General features: G+C 35.7%; 2 protein-coding genes across 2 annotated transcripts; both read left to right on the forward strand.

The window, feature by feature from the left end:
- The first annotated feature begins 1,456 nt into the window (after positions 1–1,456).
- On the forward strand, positions 1,457–2,259 carry LOC104103164 (17.3 kDa class II heat shock protein-like). The gene has a single exon (XM_009611054.4). The coding sequence runs from the start codon at positions 1,533–1,535 to the stop codon at positions 2,004–2,006; it is 474 nt and encodes a 157-aa protein (XP_009609349.1). The 5' UTR covers positions 1,457–1,532; the 3' UTR covers positions 2,007–2,259.
- A 5,703-nt stretch (positions 2,260–7,962) lies between these two features.
- On the forward strand, positions 7,963–9,351 carry LOC138897896 (uncharacterized). Its single transcript, XM_070183918.1, has 2 exons — positions 7,963–8,346; positions 8,884–9,351. The coding sequence occupies exons 1-2, from the start codon at positions 7,963–7,965 to the stop codon at positions 9,349–9,351; spliced, it is 852 nt and encodes a 283-aa protein (XP_070040019.1).
- The last annotated feature ends 5,225 nt before the right edge of the window (positions 9,352–14,576 follow it).

Raw genomic sequence — 14,576 nt, forward strand, 5'->3', positions numbered from 1 at the left:
ATGTCAAGGCTCTTGGCCTTGACTAATTATGGCACATCGCCTCTGCTGGACCTCATCCACGCGTACACCCGGGGTTTGGCTTAGGACATGTCTGTCCCTTGCCTAGAACTGATCATCGCTCTCGCATGCACAGTCCACTCCTCAAGCTTGACACTCACCTCGTGCATCCGCACCCGGCTTGTGCTTCGACCGAGTAAGGCAACCTTTAGTCCTTGGCCAGCGTCATGTGCGTCGTTCGGGGCATGCCCATACATAGCCCTCGCGATATATTTCCATCCCGACTAGTGCAGTGTCGCCCCACAACTGCACGTCTAGGCCAACAGACCCTTGCTCGCATAGCTGAACCCACACTATGCTCACAAGTCAACACATGAAACCCCTAAGATAGGTGCTTCAAGTATCCAATCGGCATGGAGATCTCGATCCATCATTTCGGCAGTCCGCGGGGCATACTCGTCCCACACATCGAGCGTCCAACACCCGTTTGGTGCCCAACGCTAGCCCGAAGGCGTCGCGCCGTCCATAGAGTTCCCTAACTCGTATGGATACCTAAGACACGTTTTTGGGTCGTCCAGGCAAGCCCTTGAGGTTCCTCCTCAAGGTCGCTCATTCTGTATGGCTTGGTGGCAGCACGCACGTGGGAGGCAGGTTGAGCTTCAATACCTCTACCCCTTATATATGCTTAAAATTAAAAAGCTCAAGATTCCTGGGTAGACATGTCTACGTCAGAGAATCGCAAGGACCTTTTCTTACCGGTTCTGAATTAAATCACAACACCAAAATGCGGATTGTGACAAACCTGTAAACGTGTTGTATGGTTGATAGCAAGAAACAGTAAGTTATCCCAACAATCATCTAATTTCCTAAAAGAATAGCCTAAGATCTTAGTGAATTTCCAACATATTTTGCAACTCGAGTCTCACTCCACTTTCCGTCAAACCTTGTTTGATACTCAGGCATCCCCGCCAAATGTTGCTTTTATTGTATGATATGATATAAAACAAAAAATATTTAAGTTATCTATACTGTTCGGTGAAGATAATTTTGATGATCAATATATTTTAATCTATTATAATAATAAATTAATTAATAGTTACTATAAATATATAAGATAATTCTTCTCGTGATATGCTTATATAAATAATTTTTACACAATAGATAGAAATACAAAAGTGCCCAAATGGATGGAAGTAAAATATCGTTATTTATTGTCTAGGGCCGAGGACAAATTTTTTAGAAAGTTAGAACAAGTATGTCAAATATCTAAGAAGCAGCATACATTACATGTTAATGTTAGCAATTTGAACGACATGAAATTCGACCACATTCTAGACGAATGTAGAACATGGACAACGTCTAAACAGAAACTCCTAGAAACTTGCCAGTTGCCACCTTCCTCTTCTATTTCTCTCCAGAAGCTTCCCTGTTTCCACAATATAATCACCCAATCTTCCCTCAACATCCTCAGCAATTCAAATCTAAAACTCACAATCACAAAATTCCACATCCAAAAAAATCCCCGGAAGAGGAAAATGGATTTCAGGCTAATGGGTATCGACACACCACTCTTCCACACTCTCCAGCACCTCATGGACGCCGCCGGTGAAGATTCCGACAAGTCCATTAACGCCCCATCAAGGAACTACGTACGTGACGCTAAGGCAATGGCTGCAACACCAGCCGACGTGAAGGAATGCCCAAATTCCTACGTTTTCGTTGTGGACATGCCAGGGTTGAAATCTGGAGACATCAAAGTGCAGGTGGAAGATGATAATGTGCTGCTGATAAGCGGAGAAAGGAAGAGAGAAGAAGAGAAAGAAGGGGCAAAGTATATCAGAATGGAGAGGAGGATTGGCAAATTCATGAGGAAATTTACGCTGCCGGAGAATGCGAATATTGATGCCATTTCTGCTGTCTGTGAAGATGGAGTTCTGACTGTGACTATCCAGAAGTTGCCGCCTCCTGAGCCTAAGAAACCCAAGACAATTGAGGTTAAAATTGCATGAAATATTGGTCTAGTTACTCTGTTATTTGGACACGGGAATTGAAAGTGCTCCCTTTTGATGCTTGGTTGGATGACGTAATAAAGATGGTAGAGATCTAGGAGTCTTTATCTTTTCCCCTGTCTTCTTCATATTTTCTATAGTATATTTTATGGAGTATGATGAAATGTGAGGAAGAACTAAATGTGTAGGTATTCTCTCTCTTGTTTAAATTTAATGCAAGTGAAATGCTACTAGTATCCAGTTTTGTTTCTTCCATTGCCATCAATATATAGAGTGCAATTTCTTACAATATATATATAGAGAGAGAGCAAAACTTTTCCATATCTGAATTCAAGAGCTTTATCGAATGTGTGACAGATTATCTTCAAGTTAGGCAAAATCAATTGCAATTCCGATTCGAAACGGTAAAATCTTGAATTATCCCGAGAGCACAACCTATGAATATTATAGATTTTAACAGCATAGAGGAGTTAGGTGGAATTTAGTATTGCATATTAAACCATGTTCAGTCCCTGAATAGATCGTGACCAAACTAGTCCAAGTTTTTATGGCTGAATATGTAGGCAATAAATTAATCTCCTACTGTTGGTTCTCAAGGTTCAATCACATTATTTATGTCTTTCTTTTTGTTCTAATGCGTAGATTCATGATTAAAGGGGTAGATTGTTAGTACTGCTGCTATTCAAACTATGTCTATCTTTTTATTCTAATACATAGATTTATAATTAAACACACAATTCAACAATGATCACACTCGACAAAAGGTATAAATAGCAAACGTCTACATACAATGAGGGAATGCAGAATGTCAATGATTTGGAATGTATAAACAATAAAAAAAACCGGGCTATCGCGTTAATCTTTATATATATGTCAATGATTTAATCGTGTCTTGCGTCACCCTTTATGTATACAAATGTATAGGGTCAAATGTATAGGGTGCAGTTATGGTGAGCGAACATGATTAATGGGGAAAACATAGATCAAAGTAGTCTCAAGAGATATACGATCTCTTTAAATCCATATAGACTTGGTGAAAATTAGGAATTAAAAAGAAAAGTTTATATGAGCGATACCAATTGCTCGGAATTAAGTAGGTTCTCTTTAGAAAGCCACGGCTAATTGGAATTGGTATAATTAATAAGGTAATAATTACACAACCTAGTAATTACACAGTATTACAATTATGATGACCTGTTTGTTTGTTATAATATAATTACACTGTAATTACAAATATATTGTTTGGTTGTACAAGTATAATTATACAATTATATTAAATTTTAAATATAAAGTTAATTATCAAAAATTCAAAGTTAAGATTTAACAAATATATACCTTTATAAATAATATTAAATTTAATATTTAAGGTAGATATTGTTTCTTGAAAATATATTATTTATTAATCATATATTTGTAACTAATTGATATATATTTTTCAAATTAATAATATGTTACTTTATTAACTATAAAAACTAAAAGTACATATTTTGTAAAAACATAATAGACTGCATGTTTTATAAAATAATTAATATTTATAAATATAATGCCATAACATTGTTCAAATATTTTACGAAAAAATAATCTGTCGATTTTAACTGAAAGATAAATGGCATGTTGTCTGAATTAATAAGAGAATACTACTAAAGAAAATAAAATGGAAGAGAAAATTTAACATAAATTCAAAATTCAATTTTTTTTACATAATACTCCTATGTAAAATTACAACAAAACATAAAATAAAATTCAATATACATTAAGTAAATATAATTCAAAAGAAAAAGAAAACACTATAAGTCCAACAATGAGATTCTACTTTAATGATATCACTCATTAAATGCTAAGTTTACTAATATTTCATTATTTCTGTCACGCCCCCAATTTCTCTCCGTAGGATGTCGTGATGACACATAGTCTAACAATTTACAGAATAATTGAATATAAAACTAAATTCCAATCTCAACACATGATATATAAATAGAAGCTGTGATTTAAATAATTACAACTCCCAAAACTCGGTAGAAATAAGTCACAAGCTTCTAAGGGAAATACTAAGTATCTCTATACATCAGAGTCTAAATAGAATAAGGAAAACAAAACAATAAGGATAGAGGGGGACTCCGAGGTCTGCGGACGCTGGCATATGTACCTTGAAGTCTCCGCGTATAAACTAGCTCACAGATACCTAGTCTGGTAGAAAGTGCCTGGATTTGCACAAAAAGATGTGCAGAAGTGTAGTATAAGTATACTACATCGGTACCCATTAAGTGCTAAGTCTAACCTCGGTAGAGTAGTGACGAGGTCAGGTCAGGGCCCTACTGGAAATAATAAAAGTCAGGGCGAATAATTTAATAATATAATAATAATAATGACAATGAAAGTGAATTGAGTAAGGAGTATGTCACAATTTAACTGCACAGAGTAAGGGCAAATAATACATCTCGGTAGAAAACAGGAATTTACATATTTAGTAAAAATCAAACAATCAAGACAAGTACACCAATGAGAAAAAAACTATCAACAAGGGCGCTGCCGAGGTACCGCTTCTTAATCCCAAATCATAAATAAATTCACAATATTTCTTTTCCTTATATCACCGCGGAAGCATTCACATTTAGTTTTAAAGAAATTATTTTTTCCGAAATAGCATCCCGTGTTTTAGCCACCCTTATCACACCGCATTACTTTTAGCAGTTCCCCTACTAGCCACGTGTATCAAGCCCCACTTATCTCATCGCATGCGTTTCAACACCCAGACCTTATACCACCGCATGCGTATCAAAATCACAATATATCACAATTCGCACCTCAAGTGCCCAATTATTTCACCTTGCCAAATAAATCAACAACAAAATTACTTTCTACAATAAGGAGCACACGAATCAATCACAATGTATACAAAGAAAATCTCAATAAAATATTCGGGAGTGAATAACTCAACTAAAAATAATATTTCACAAATTTAACATTTGCCTCAATACCAAATTTTAAATGTCAAATACTTCATATTAATAATAATTCAATTAAAAAATCCAACTTTCAAATAATGAGCGTAGATTAAAAGAAACAAAGCTTCAACTAAACAAGTAAAACAATTAGAAGGAAAAGGTAAGGCAAATTTAAGATATAAAAACAGATTAATGATGATGAGTATAACAGGATAAAATAATTTAATTAATATATGATAGACATTACACAATTTGAAACCAGAATTTTTCACATTTAGCCAATGTATACACTCATCACCTCGCTTACATGGCTTTCTACATATCACAATTTTTATAACAATACCAATACTAAGGAAAATTTCCCTCACACATGGTTAGACAAGTCACTTACTTTGAATCATGTAATTCTTTACTCCGTTATACCTTTGCCTCATAAATTGGCCTCCAAAAGCCTCATATCTAGTCACAATTAATTTGATTCACTCAATATAAATTATTGGAATTAATTCCATATGAAATACTAAATTTCCAACAAAAATCCAAAATTTAACTCAAAAATCTTCCGTGGGGCCCATGTCTCGGAACCCGACAAACATTATAAAATATGAACGCCCATTCAACCACGAGTCCAACCATACTAATATTATAAAATTCCGACATCAACTCGACCCTCACATCTTCAAATCTAACCAAGAGAGTTTTCAATATTTTTCAACTTAAATCTCCAATTAAATGCTAAAACTAAGCAATAAATTCGGGTAATTTGACCAAAATTGAGTTAAGAACACTTACCCTGTTGTTTTTCTTGAAAAACTCCCGAAAATCGCCTCTCCCCGAGCTCCAAATCGGTAATATTTTTCAGAATTTAAACTCTCTGCCTAGTCATTTCTTCTACACGATCGCGGACCAAGTCCCGCGATCGCCAAGCACAAAATTTTCCACTGTCAAAATAACCCTATGCGATCGCAGAAACTCTTACGCGACCGCAAAGCACAGTCTCCGCAAACCTACTGTGATGACCCAAAATGTCATCATTAAATTTGATAATTAATTTTATGTTCTAAGACCTCGAAAAGTACTATTTATCACTCATCGACTTGCGTGCGCAGTCTGTACAATTGTTTGGAAAGTTTTTATGTGAAAAATGGATTAAAATGTGAAATATAGCTTTAAAACTCAACTAATTTGACTTTGGTCAATATTTTGAGAAAATGGACTCGGATCAGTGTTTTGACAGTTACGGTAGGTCCGTACCGTGATTTGGGACTTGGGCGTATACCTGAAATTAAATTCTGAGGTCCCCTAGCCCGAGATATGGAATTTTGATGAAAAATTAAAATTTTGAAAGTTTGATGATTTTAAGAATTGATCGATGTTTGGTCTTGTTGATACCGGATTCGTATTGTGATTTCGGAGCCCGGTACAAGTCCACTATAATATTTATGACTTGTCTGTCGAATTTGGGGAGAAATGGAGTTTATTTGACGTGATTCGGACGTCCGATTGTGAAAATATAAGTTTTAAAGTTTTCTTGAAAACTTCCTTTGATTTGGTGTCCGATTCATAAGTTCTAGATGTTATTTTGGCGATATGATCATGCGAGCGAGTTCATATGATATTTTTGGACTTCTGTGCATGTTTGGTTTGGAGCCCCGAGGCCTCGGGTGAGTTTCGGATAGCCTACGGAGCATTTGAACTTTGAGAAAAATATGGATTTTAGCTTCTGTTGTCATCTGGTGCATTGTGCTTCGTGATCGCGAAGCCATTCCTGCGATCGCGAAGGGGAACTTGTGAGTCGCGAAGATAGGGAGGCAATCGCGGAAGGTAAACTCCCAGTGCACTACGAATGCGAGGGCCAAGCTGCGATCGCGTAGAAGGAAGGCAGAAGCTAGGCACGTCAATTGTGCTACGCAATCGCACAAGTCAGTACGCGATCGCGTAAGGTTTAGAAAAGGTTCTCTGCGATCACATGACCATTTACGCGATCGCGTAGAGTTAGAAATCTGAGCAGCCAAAATGTGCTTCGCGATTGCGAAGCCATAAAGATTTGTACTTGTTATTCTATCTCCCTGTTGATATTTAAATATTGCATTTTGGTAAGGGAGAGTGATAATGCATGAAGGGTGATGCCGTGCCATATTGTGAGTGTTAATGCACGAAGGGTGATGTAATGCCATGATATGAGAGTCAATGCACGAAGGGTGATGTCGTGCCGTTTCTATTTATTTTATGGTGAGATTGAGAGTAAAAGCATGATGGGTAATGCCGTGCATTTTTCTTTACTGTATTCACTATTCCTGTTGATTCATGGTATATTGACTGCTCCGGTGATCACTCTGTTGTAGTTCTTTATCTTGTATTTCCCCTCAGTATGTTCCCCTCCCGACATTTCCTGTTTAGTTCTTAATTTCTGTTATTTGCATATACATTGTTAAATTGTACAGGTTGATTTGTAGGTGCCTTGCCTTAGCCTCGTCACTACTTCGTCGAGGTTAGGCTCGACACTTACCAGTACATGGGGTCGGTTGTACTAATGCTGCACTCTGCACTTTCTGTGCAGATTTTGATACCGGCTCAAGTTGATCGAGATTTGCTACTGGTCCGCTATCCGGAGACTCAAGGTAGATCTGTCAGCGTTCACAGACCTTGAAGTCCCCGTCTATCTTTTATGTCCTGCTGTTTTCTTTCATTCAGACAGTTGTATTACTTTCAGACTATTACTTGTAGTAAATTCTAGAATGCTCGTGAATTGTGACTCCAGATCCGGGTGGTAGTAGTTAATACAGTTTTTATGATATTTTGTACTTATTATATTTTATCTTAGTTAATTATTGTTAATTACTGAATGGAAATAAGGAATTAGTTAATGATTCTCTAACGTTGGCTTGCCTAGCAAGTGAAATGTTAGGCGCCATCACGGTCCCGTCGGTGGGAAATTTTGGATCGTGACACAAAGTTTGATATTGTTTGTCACTTGTACAACCTTGAAGGCATAAGATTTGGCTGATCATATGGCAGAAAACCCGGTTGATGATGAGTATGAATCTTTGAACACATATTTCCCAGATGAAGAGGTTAATTTAGTTGAAGAAGCAGTCGAAGATGACAATCAAATTTGGAAACTTTACTTTGATGGGGTTGTCAACATTAAAGGCGTAGGGATTGGGCAAATTCTTGTATCACCTACTAGGCAACATTACCCTTCCCTGGCGCGAATTCGTTTCTTCTGTACAAACAACACGGCAGAATATGAAGCTTGGATCATGGGCTTGAACATGGCAATAAACCTAAATGTGCATGAACTGTTCATGATGGGAGATTCAGCTTTGCCTATTTGGCAGGCTCAAGGTGATTGGGAGACTCAAGATATCAAGCTCATTGCATATAGACAATGTGTGGGATCTTAGCAAAAGGTTCAAGTCCATCGAGTTCAGGTACATTCCCAGATTTCACAATGAATTAGCTAATGCCTTGGCCACCCTGGCCTCAATGCTTCCATATCCGGGTAATACTCACATTGACCCAATACAATTGAAGCAGAACCAGATGGTGAACCATGGTACTATGATATTAAACAGTTTCTGAAAATAAGAGAATATCCGGAACATGCTAATAGGGATTAAAAGAGAACTATTAGGTGATTCTCTAATGGTTTCTTTTTGAGTGGGGAAATCCTATACAAAAGGACTCCAGATTTGAATTTGTTGAGATGTGTGGGTGCCTAAGAAGCTGAAATGATTATGAATGAAGTGCACTCGGGAGTATGTAGTCTGCACATGAATGGATATATTCTATCAAAGAAAATCCTTCGGGCAGGATATTATTGGCTTACTATGGAGCGAGATTGCTTTCGTTTTGTTCGCAAGTGCCACTAGTATCAGATTCATAGTGATTTGATTCACTCACCTCCTTCAGAATTGTATCATATGTAGGCTCCTTTTCATTTTATTTCTTGGGGAATTGACGTCATTGGCCCAATTGAGCCAAAAGCTTCAAATGGGCACAAATTCGTCTCGGTTGCAATTGATTACTTCACCAAATGGGTGGAAGCTATTACACTAAAAGTAGTTACCAAGAAAGCAGTAGTAGACTCTGTTTACTCCATTATCATTTGTCAATTCGGTATTCCAAAAACCATTATCACAAATAATGTTGCTAATTTGAATAGTCATATGATGAAAGAGATATGTGAACAATTTAAAATTGAGCATCGCAATTCTACTCCTTACCAGCCCAGAGCTAATGGGGTTGTTGAAGGTGAAAATAAGAACATCAAGAAGATTCTTAGGAAGATGGTCCTAGGGTCTAGACAATGGCACGAGAAACTGCCATTTGCTCTTTTGGGATACCGTACAATTATCCGTACATCAGTTGGTGCAACAAACTACTTGTTGGTTTAAGGCATTGAAGCGGTCATACCTGTTGAAGTTGAGATTCCTTCACTCTGAATCATTGTTGAAGTAAGGATTGAGGACACTGACTGGGTCAAGTCCTAATTGGAACAATTAAGTTTGATTGATGAAAAATATTTGGCAATAGTTTGTTTTGGTCAATTATGCCAGCAAAGAATGTCACGCTCTTATAATAAGAAAGTGCGCCCAAGACAATTCGAGGTAGGACAACTTGTTTTGAAACGTATCTTTCCGCACCAGGAAGAAGCAAAAGGAAAGTTTGTCCTGAATTGGCAAGGTCCTTACCTCATCAAAAAACTATTGTCAAAAGGAGCTCTACACTTGGCAGGTATAGAAGAAAAGGTGACAGATATATCCGTCAACGCAGATGCGGTCAAGAGATACTATGTCTGACATTCCTTTATTGGGGCATTTTATACTTAGCATTCTCAGGTTGGGATGACAAAAGGCTATCATTCTCGCCACCTAAACACTGGTCAACCATAGTTTGCCATTTAAAGCCTTTCTTTTATTTCTTTATTTTCACGTCTTTTGGAACCAATGTAGTTAATCAAAAAAATGAATGATGAATGAAAATAAATTAAAAATGAAAATAAAAAAATCAAAAATCAATCAAAAAAAAATTAACAAAACAAGTTCAAGTTAATTGAACTATGTCCGACCTGATTCCGAAAGGATACTTAGGTAGCCTCACTATGGGGGTCGGTCACACCAAAACAAAAACCATATTTCCCTAGTATTCAAAGAAACTGAGGCATGATTTTATTTTATTTTCGATGGTTGTTCCATCAAAATGGTTCCAAAAGTTGTATCTCAGTAGAATAGTTCTTTTTACCTTTTCCTGTTAAGACCGTTTGATCAGTTTTCGAGAATGCTAAGTCAGTATACTACGGATGATGCCTCGGCCATTGTAAAGAGAGAAAAAATAAAATGAGAGAGTCTTATTGGTGAAAACCTTCACAGGTACTATAAGGCAATGGCGAGTTGAGAGAAAGACAAATAAGAGAGGTCAGTTGGTGAAAACCCACAAAGGGCATCATTGATTGATTTAGGTCTTCATATATCCCGGCACAAGCATGGTTAAGACAAAGAAATCAGTTTCAAAGTGAAGTTACAATAGATTTCGGGAATTAGACGGTTCAAACGGATCAGACATCCAGTCCAAAGTGCATGTCATGTTCATTGAAGTCAGCATATTCCTCCAGATAAGTCCTTTCTTATTTTTTCCCTGAAAGGGACACTTCTTGATTAAGTTGTAATACCTATTAGTTCATCTTCTTATTTTCTTTCACATTACTTTTTCGAGTCCCTTTCAGTCTAATTTTTTCAAAGCAAAGCAAAGAAAAGGCCGCAAAATTGGTTACAGTTTCTCCATTATATAAAGCAAAGATTTATGGGCATAAACCGTATGGACAAAGGCATAAAGCCAACTGTGATTTTTCCTGACAAGCAAAAGGCTTGAAGGCCAGAACAATGTGTCAAGAGTCAACAAAAGATACTCAGTTAAAAGTTATTTTGAGAGCAAGATTGTTTACACCATAAACACAAATGGTGATAGGTACAAAATAGTCAAGTTTTGATGTTGAAAGAAAATCTCAAGAAAGTAAAGACAGAATCTCCTCGCAATCTGCATGACCATCGACATATTCAGTTTTTCTAACAAGTGTAATGGATTCAACGTCAAGTCGCCTAGGAAATCATGGCCACAAACCGACCACCATTTTAAAACTGACAAATCTTTCTTTTGTTCATAACATGAACAAAACAATTTTAGAAAACCGTTCGTGAACAGACGAACCCACCATGTGACGTTCCAAAATCCTTGATTTTCTTTCAATATACATGAAATCATGTTATTTTTAGTTTCATTATAGGGAACCAATACTCTATCTTTAATACAGGGTACTACATCCCCTAGTCACATTATTTTCTGCCTACATAGGGTACAACATTCTCTAGTAGAATATCAGAGAGCCAAGAACCTCACTTTATTGACAACATAGGGTACTACATCCCCTGGTCGCATTATTTTCTGCCTACTTAGGGTAGAACATTCCCTAGTAGTATTTCAAAGCACCACGAGCCTCATTGTATTGCCAACCTAGGGTATGACATTCCCTAGAAGAATCTTAGAGAGCTAAGAGCCTCACCTTATTGCTAACACAGGGTACTACATCCCCTAGTCGCATTAATTTCTGCCTACATAGAGTACGACATTCCCTAGTAGAATCTTAGAGTGCCAAAAGCCTCACCTTATTGCCAACACATAGTACTACATTCCCTGGTTGTATTTTTTATTGCAAACATAGGGTACGACATTCTCTAGTAGCATCTCAGAGTGCCTCGAGCCTCTTGTTCTGCCAACATAAGGTACGGCATTCCCTAATAGTATCTCAGAGCGCCACGAGCCTCATCTTATTGTCAACACAGTGCACTACATCCCCTGGCTTCATTACTTTCTGCCAACATAGGGTACGACATTCTCTAGTAGCATCCTAGAGTACCACGAGCCTCATCTTATTGTCAACATAAGGTACTACATCCCCTGGTTGCCTTCTATCTTGTTAACATAGGGTATGACATTCCCTATTCTAAAAAAACCATTTCTTTTTCAATTCTTCATTCTACAATAGCAAATAGTTTATTGTGTTTTTAATAACTCACAAAACATTCCTAGTGCAAACTGGGCCAGAAAAGTTTTGTTCATTTTATTTGCATGTGATGGCTTGTAGGGTTTTCTGCAAAGCACAGATTGGATGTGCAAAAATAAGATAACATCTCTTGCGAGAGAAAGGGGAACGTTTGATCTCAATATCAGTCGCAACAAGCTTTGACGTATTGCATGCAGAGATATAGGGTCTCAAGATCCATCTTCTCATCATCTGATCAATAAACAAACCCGTGAGAATATTTCATAGACTGTGACATTGAAGGCATCAAGTTTTAGTCTAAAGTCAATGGTGGAAGCAAGTCAAGATTCAAGACAGGAATCCAGATGGCATTTAGATAAGAATTTCGTAACTCTTCGATTTCAAGAGTATGTAATTTTATTTTTATTTTGATGTAATAGTATGAACCACGGATCAGAACCTCAACGGAACTTCGCTCGACTCTCCATCTAAGCATACTCCATCCCTCTTCTTTCACTTAAACTACACGTGACTTGATTCCCTTATAACCCGGGATATGTAAAGTACCTAAAACCAATGCTCGATCATGTCTCTTCTTTTCTCTTCTTTTCCTTTTTAAATAAAAGTGAGGTCAAAAATCAGTCACCTGATTCATTTTCTTTGCCTGAAAACTCTTCATGTTTCCAAGCAAAGAAGGACATGCTCTGAACAACTAATTTTTGACCACACCCAAATTCTATACTATTTTAGTGTAAATATTTTTTTAGGTCTAATCTTGATGTTTTTATCTTACTCTTAATAGATTTTATTCGATTTAATAAAATAAAATAATAAAAAATTTATTTCTAAAAAAATTATTTTTAGTAATTTTTTTAAAATTACTAAAAATAATAATACTCACATTCTTAGAGTAGAAGCTTTATTTCTATTTGTAATAAAGAGAAAAAGAAAAATTACTAAAAAAAGATTTGATTTATTAGAATTTTAATAAGTAAGCTATAGAATCTTTCTTAGTATCATTTAAAATACATATAAATATTTAGATTTCCTATACCGTAAGAAATGTTAGTTAATCTTCTTATTTAATTTATCTTCTAAAGAAATGAAGTTAACGTCAAACATGAAGTGTACACGATATATAGTTATTTTTTTGTCTTATCTTCTAAACAACATGAAGTAAACATAATATATAAACCACGACTCCATTATAGTTAGGGGGACCACTCACTTTCACACGAACACACTTTAATAAAAGAAATTTTACTTGCATATATATATATATATATATATATATATATATATATATATATATATATATATATATATATATAATTGGGCACTCTAAAGGGGAAGAAAAAGTTTTGTTTTGGAGAAAAATGTTTATTGAAAGAAATTTCTTTCTGTGTTATTTTGAGAGTCCTTATAAGTTTTTATAATTAATTTAGAAAATCACGACAGAGTTTGATGACGATGGAGCTTAACTGAAATTCAAGGTCAAAATTCGAGATTCAATACATGGTTCCAGTGACACTTAGATTTTTTCCGAAAGAGTTTGTTGCTCATCCAAGCAAAGAATTATATTCACTGATTTCCTTTTATTAATATTGGAAAGTTTCTTAAGGTTCATTACTTCTTCTTCTTTCCTTAACATTAAGTAATTTAGCATCTGTTTATTTTAGTGATGTGGTTGAAGTAGAGATTCATGCAATGTCTTGTTATAATTTTATTTTTGTTAGTCAGTTCCGTACTTTAGTCTAATGCATGAATCTGTTTTGGGTGAATTCAAGACCAACTCTCAAACATGCTAAATGGATATAGTTTTATACCTTTACTATTTGAGTTCTACTTAGAAAATGCATCAATTTAAGAAATAACGAAGGGAATAACTTCAACATCGGATTTCGGAAAAGGTTTGGGCCTAAATCTACTCGAAAGTTTAATAAAATATATTGGATATGTTATTATTTGATGTGATTAATTTGGTCGGTTGAATCTTTAATTGGTTCTCCTTCAAATTTTTATCTCTTTTCTCCATATTAATTGTCCAGTGTTAGGATTTCCTTTAAAGATTGTCTAGTTAAAATAAAAGTCTATTACTTTATCTAAACTGCATCTATTTTTAGTTGAAGCAAAAATATTCCTAAACCATATTCTATTTACTGTTAGAGTCAAACTAGTTTAGAGGTAAAAATAGTTAGCTCTTTTCATTCTATTTTCCTCAACATAGGTAAAGTATATATGTCTAGATGTTCCCATTAGTCTTTTAAAACCATCAACTTTGCATAAAAAAGAAAATCTTCAATATAGAAATTCAAGTAAAACTTTGCATAGTAATCTTCGATCAAATATCATGATTATGTATACGTTCGTGTGACATGGTCATGATTTTCAAAATTGAAGGCAAAGTATGCGTTCGCGTGACTTTGACAAAAAAATCTTAAAAATAATAAAGTGTTATTAATTAGGTACACATACGCGTGACATGATTCTTGACACACCAAATAAAACGAATACACGTACGCGTGACTCGTTTCAAGATAATTCCATAGTTACAAATAATCAAGCAATTAAATGCGGTTTAAG

Source organism: Nicotiana tomentosiformis, chromosome 8 (assembly GCF_000390325.3).
Source record: "Nicotiana tomentosiformis chromosome 8, ASM39032v3, whole genome shotgun sequence".
Lineage (NCBI taxonomy): Eukaryota > Viridiplantae > Streptophyta > Magnoliopsida > Solanales > Solanaceae > Nicotiana > Nicotiana tomentosiformis.

What these genes read in the sequence shown, in the direction of transcription:
- LOC138897896 (XM_070183918.1), top strand. Translation starts at nt 7,963, where the DNA reads ATGGCAGAAAACCCGGTTGATGATGAGTATGAATCTTTGAACACATAT. An exon ending in TCATTGCATATAGACAATGT is followed by an intron (nt 8,347 to 8,883) that starts GTGGGATCTTAG and finishes TATCATATGTAG; the next exon opens with GCTCCTTTTCATTTTATTTC.
- LOC104103164 (XM_009611054.4), top strand. Translation starts at nt 1,533, where the DNA reads ATGGATTTCAGGCTAATGGGTATCGACACACCACTCTTCCACACTCTC.